The 6000-nt window shown below is 46.3% G+C and overlaps 1 protein-coding gene across 2 annotated transcripts in view; it reads left to right on the top strand.

Moving 5' to 3' along the window:
- Positions 1-3301: 3301 nt before the first annotated feature.
- The window catches only part of ubqln4 (ubiquilin 4), a 77270-nt gene continuing 74571 nt past the window's right edge, over positions 3302-6000 (top strand). Inside the window, exon 1 of one of the 2 annotated variants that reach the window (XM_072516664.1) lies at positions 3302-3497. In XM_072516664.1, the coding sequence (XP_072372765.1) occupies positions 3381-3497 (117 nt within the window). In that variant the 5' untranslated portion in view covers positions 3302-3380. The remainder of the gene's footprint in view (positions 3498-6000) is intronic. The other variant, XM_072516663.1, reaches the window with a different exon arrangement.

Genomic DNA, 6000 nt, shown 5'->3' with positions numbered 1-6000 from the left:
CGCCCCCCACATTCGCCCCACCACTTTGTCCAAACGTTCTTTTTAATAATCCACTCATTCCAGTTTTTCTTCTACAATAAAAGTCCACGCTTCATCCGCCGTCTCAAAGTAGTGGTGCCTCCCTTGATATGTGATCCACAGTCTTGCCGGTTGCAGCATTCCAAATTTTATCTTCCTTTTATGAAGCACCGCCTTGGCCCGATTAAAGCTCGCCCTCCTTCTCGCCACCTCCGCACTCCAGTCTTGATAAACGCGGATCACCGCGTTCTCCCATTTACTGCTCCGAGTTTTCTTCGCCCATCTAAGGACCATTTCTCTATCCTTAAAACGGAGGAATCTCACCACTATGGCTCTGGGAGTTTCTCCTGCTCTCGGTCCTCGCACCATAACTCGGTATGCTCCCTCCACCTCCAATGGACCCGTCGGGGCCTCCGCTCCCATTAACGAGTGCAGCATCGTGCTCACATATGCCCCGACGTCCGCCCCCTCCACACCTTCAGGAAGACCAAGAATCCTCAGGTTGTTCCTCCTTGCGTTGTTTTCCAGTGCCTCCAACCTCTCCACACATCGTTTCTGATGTGCCTCCTGTATCTCCGTCTTCACCACCAGGCCCTGTATATCGTCCTCATTCTCGGCTGCCTTCGCCTTCACGACCCGAAGCTCCTGTTCCTGGGTCTTTTGTTCCTCCTTTAGCCCTTCGATCGCCTGTAGTATCGGGGCCAACAGCTCTTTCTTCATTTCCTTTTTTATCTCTTCCACGCAGCATTTCAAGAACTCTTGTTGTTCAGGGCCCCATGTGAAACTGCCACCTTCCGACGCCATCTTGGTTTTTGCTTGCCTTCCTTGCCGCTGTTCCAAAGGGTCCGCTGCAATCCGGCCACTTTCCTCTCCTTTTTCCATCCGTGTCCAGGGGGAATTCCCTTCTGGTTTACCGCACGGTGTTTTTAGCCGTTAAAATTGCCGTTGGGGCTCCTATCAAGAGCCCAAAAGTCCGTTCCACCGGGAGCTGCCGAAACGTGCGACTTAGCTGGTCATCGCCGCACCCGGAAGTCCGAACTTGACTCTTAAAGTTGAACATAAACAGTTTAGTCAAAATGTCAATGTGATGCTAAATGAGCATGTTTGTGTTCTGAATCTCCTTCACAAGTCACAAGTGGGATGTGGGAATTGTAGAAGTGTGTGGACTGAAAGGATACCTGGAATGGTCACAGAGTCATAGGATCATAGAATTTCTACAGCACGAAAACAGGTGCATCTTGTCCATGCCAGCCATCAAGCACCTATCTACTCTAATCCCATTTTCCAGCATTTGGCCCTTGCCTTTTATGATATGGCATTTCATTTGCTCATCTAAATACTTCTTCAACGTTGTGAGGGTTCCTGCCTCTACCACCCTTTCAGGCAGTGAGTTTCAGATTCCCACCACCATCTGGGTGAAAGCGTTTTTCCTCACATCCCCTCTAAACCTCCTGCCATTACCTTAAATCTATGCCCCATGGTAATTGACCCTCATAACCATCTCTGCCTCTCATAACTTTATTCACTTCAAATAGGTCCCCCCTCAGCCTTTTCTGTTCCAAGGAAAACAACCCCAACCCATCCAGTCTCTCTTGATAGCTGAAATGCTCCAGCCCTGGCTCAATCTTGGTGAATCTCCTCTGCACCCTCTCCAGTGCAATCACTTCTTTCCTACAGTGTGGCGACCAGAACTGCACACAGTACTCCAACTGTGGCCGAAGTATTTTATACAGCTCTATCATAACCTCCCTGCTCTTATATTCTATGCCTCAGCTAATAAAATATCCCATATGCCTTCTTAACCACCTTATATACTTGTCCTGCTGTTTCCATGTTGAAGTACAATTAATGAAACCGAAAATAGTGCATTTACTTTGAAGTTTACAGTGCTGGTAGGTTAGGATGTACAGAGCATAAATACATGTATAACACATTCCATAAAGAATAGAATTCCATAGAACAATAGAATTCCTACAGTGCAGGAGGCCATTGGGCCCATCGAGTCTGCACCGACCCCCTGAAAGAATACCCTGCTTAGCTCCACTCTCCCACCCTATCCCCATAACCCCACCTAACCTGCACATCTTTGGACTGTGGGAGGAAACTGGAGCACCCAGAGGAAACCCACAGGGAGAAAGTGCAAACTCTACACAATCGAACATGGGTCCCTAGTGCTGTGAGGCAACAGTGCTAACCACTCAGACACATGGCGCCCAGCAAGTTGAAATAAGACTGATTGAAATAAGAACTTGAAGCACATCAATTCATGTCTTGTATTTGTTGGGAAGAGCACAAAACATGTGTAAGACACACCTTTTCACAGCATAAACCTGTTTAATACTTGTTGCCTTCTGAATATGTAGAAAAGCATATGGCATGGTGGCAGTGGTTAACACTGCTCCCTCACAGTGCCAGGGACCCAGGTTTAATTATTTTTTTAGAGTACCCAATTATTTTTTTCCAATTAAGGGGCAATTTAGCGTGGCCAATCCACCTACCCTGCACATCTTTGTGTTATGGGGGTGAAACCCACTCAGACATGGGGACAATGTGCAAACTCCACACGGACAGTGACCCAGGGCTGGGATTCAAACCCGGGTCCTTAGGGCCATAGTCCCAGTGCTAACCACTGCATCACATGCCACCCTTCCAGGTTTGATTCTGTCCTCGGGTAACTGCGTGTAGTTTGTACATTCTCCCCGAGTCTGTATATGTTTCCTCCGGCTGCTCCGGTTTCCTCCCACAGTCCAAAGATGTACAGGTTAGGTGGATTGGCTATGCTAAATTGCCCTTTAGGATGGAGTTGCAAGCATAGCGTGTGGGATTGGGCCTAGGAAGGGTGGTCTTTTGAGGACTCTGTGCTGACTCGATGGTCTGAAATGCTTCCTTCTGCACTGTAGGGATTCTGTGATTCTATGAAAGTATGGTTCGGTATTGAAAAACAAAAATGGCTTTAATGCCTTGATTATAATACATTGATATGGTATGCAGAGTTATGGATGTAACCCTATCAAGATGTCAAAAGATGGTAATTGCACAACGACTCAATAAGCTCACACATGAGTTTCTCTATTGATGTCACCCCTGATGTGATCCTCCGTCTATTTCCCCTTCCGGTTCTAGCAACCTCCTATTCAATACGTCATCACCTTATGGGGGCTTCTGTGAAACGTCACAAGCCAGCTCACTCGGCTTTCGCGAAACAGATATTATTTTAGAAATCCTATCGCAATTCTTTGACTGGCGGCTGCATTCTTTTTGTATTTGGTGCCGGTGTTACGAGGATGGGTTTTTCTGGATGGATTACCCATGGTGCCGCGGTGCAATGAGGAAGCGGCCGTTGGCTGACACTCGGCTCGAGGATGGCGGAGAACGCGGAGCAGTGTTCTAGAACGGCGACCAGAACCATCCGGGTTACCGTCAAGACTCCCAAAGACAAAGAGGACTTCGAGCTGGCGCCCGATTGCACCGTCAAAGAGGCGAGTGGCGTGGAGAGGCCGCAGCGAGCGGGTTAGGGCGGCACCGGAGCGGGCCGGCACCGGGGCAGCGCGAGCGAGCGAGAGAGCAGCTCGGATTGCCCTCACCCCACTGTGTCACCAACAACACGAGCCGGGAAACAGCATTGTGCAGGCGGGCGGCCGGGCGGGCAGCCTGCCTTCACTAACGTTGCCAATGTTACTCCCGAGCTTCTGGCCCAGCACAGATACCAGAGGAATGAATCTCCCAAATGTTCACTCACGCTGTGTCATCCCACACTCTAAAGCATCGTCAGCATCCTTTATCATAACCCGAGCAGTTTAACGTGAAGTAACCGAGGTGGCTCCCCGAGTATCCAACAAATAAATGTTATACGTTAGTGGCCATTTAGATTTACACAACGTGATGATGAGGATTTTTTAGGATTCTCAACGTGTCTCTGTTGGGGTGGATGCCGGTTAATGTAGTATTTTAACCCTTTTCAGGAATACAAATCAAAGTGAGCTTGAACCATGATCACTCCAGTTTTATTCATATATTGTAGTTAGTCTCCATGCATAAACCATTCACTTCGAATTGTTTTTGCTGAACCATATTTTTGTTTTTGGAGTCTGCCCACAGGTATTGTGGTGGACTTGATTTCCAAAGTGCTTCTCCTTGTATTCAAGACATCTCGGCACAAAATTAACGTAATGGTGTAATTTTGAGAAACACAAGCAACTGCAAGAGATTTTTCAAGATGGGGAAGGAGGTAACAAAAGTAATGGATTTCGAAGACATTTACAGAGGGCAAGGACGTGGTGGTTAAAAGGACAGCCATAATGGGCAGGGTAATGGGAGTGCAGTATGAGGATTTCCGGACGCAGTTGTGATAATCTTTGTTCATGTCACAAGTAGGCTTACATTAGCAATGAAGTTACTGTGAAAATCCCCTAATTGTCACATTCCGGCGCCTGTTCGGGTACACGGAGAATTCAGGATGTCCAATTCACCTAACAAGCATGTCCTTTGGGACTTGTGGGAGGAAACCGGAGCACCCGGAGTAAACCTACGCCGACACTGGGAGAATGTGCAGACTGTGAATAGACAGGACCCAAGTGGGAGTTGAACCTGGGACCCTGGCACTTTGATGCAACAGTGCTAACCACTGTGCTGCCATGTGATTGTATGGTTCTGTGAGACAGCTGAGGTCAGGTTTGGTGAGGCCATAGAAAAAATTAGAAGTTCCTATTTTAACTGAGTTGACTGGGGCATGGGAGCTGGTTGGTGGGGTTTGAAAATATTTGGAGTATTTTATCCAGAACATTGGCAGTTTTTGTTTTTCTAGTGTTGGACACTAAACAATGTATGACCTGGTTTGTCTATTGGTTATTCAGTGTAAAGAATTAAGTTTAAACATGACTTCTATTGCAAAATCATTATTTGAAATAAGTGAAATCCTGCGATAGACTGATTTATGTGAAGTGTGCTTCACCTTTCTTTGCAGTTAATAAGTGTGATAATAGATTAGATTTTGTTTTGTAATGAAATATGAAATTAATTTAAGAGACACGTGTCAGGTAAAAAGTTGCTTTCTAACAAATGCTTTCAGAACCAATTGCCATTGTAGTTGTGGATTTTTATCCAGTCATTTAAGCATGTTTTTATCAAGGACCCTAGAAACCTCTAACGGAATATCTGGGCTTCTCCAGATCACCAGAGTTGTGTTTTTTCAAAATCTATATTTATTGATTTACAACAAATTTATGTAGCACCGTTTAACATAATGAAACACTGTTTTATAATGCTTATGTGAAATGCTATGCAAAATACCACACTGAACCACATGAGATGATGTCAGGTCAAATCACTAAATCTCGGTCAACAATCTGTTTTTTGACAAGTGCCTTATCGCACGAAAGATGGGGAAGTGTAGGGAGGGCATTCCAGAGCTTGGTGCCTAGGCAACTAAGGTCCAGCCACTGATGGTGGAGCAATTTTATAATTGGAAATGCACAAGGGGCCAGAATTAGAGGTGCGCAGATATCTTTGAGGAGTGTGGGGTTGGAGGAGATTACAGTGAAAGGGAGGAGAAAGGCCATGTAGGGATTTGAAATAAAGATGAGAATGTTTAAAGTCAAGATGTTGCTTGACCAGGAATCAATGTGCGGGGAAATGGAGTTTGCTACAAATTAGATATGGGCAGCAGAGCTCTGGATGACCTTGAGTTTACAGAGGGTCGAATGTGGGAGACCAACCGAGCGTGTGTTAGAATAATTGAGTCTCGAGGTAATAAAGGCATAAGTGAAGGTTTCAGCAGCAGATGAGCTAGAAGTGTGGCGGGAGGGATGTCGGTCAAGTTGCAAGTATGTTATTTCTCTTTCTGTATATTAGCATATATTGGGTGGCACATGGTGCAGTGGTTAGCACTGGGACTACGGCGCTGAGGGCCTGGGTTCAAATCCCGGCCCTGGGTCATTGTCTGTGGCGTTCGCACATTCAAGGGCTGCTTTCCTTGTGTAGTTG

This window comes from Scyliorhinus torazame, chromosome 9 (genome assembly GCF_047496885.1).
Source record: "Scyliorhinus torazame isolate Kashiwa2021f chromosome 9, sScyTor2.1, whole genome shotgun sequence".
Lineage (NCBI taxonomy): Eukaryota > Metazoa > Chordata > Chondrichthyes > Carcharhiniformes > Scyliorhinidae > Scyliorhinus > Scyliorhinus torazame.
This window is presented reverse-complemented; position numbering and strand designations above follow the sequence as displayed.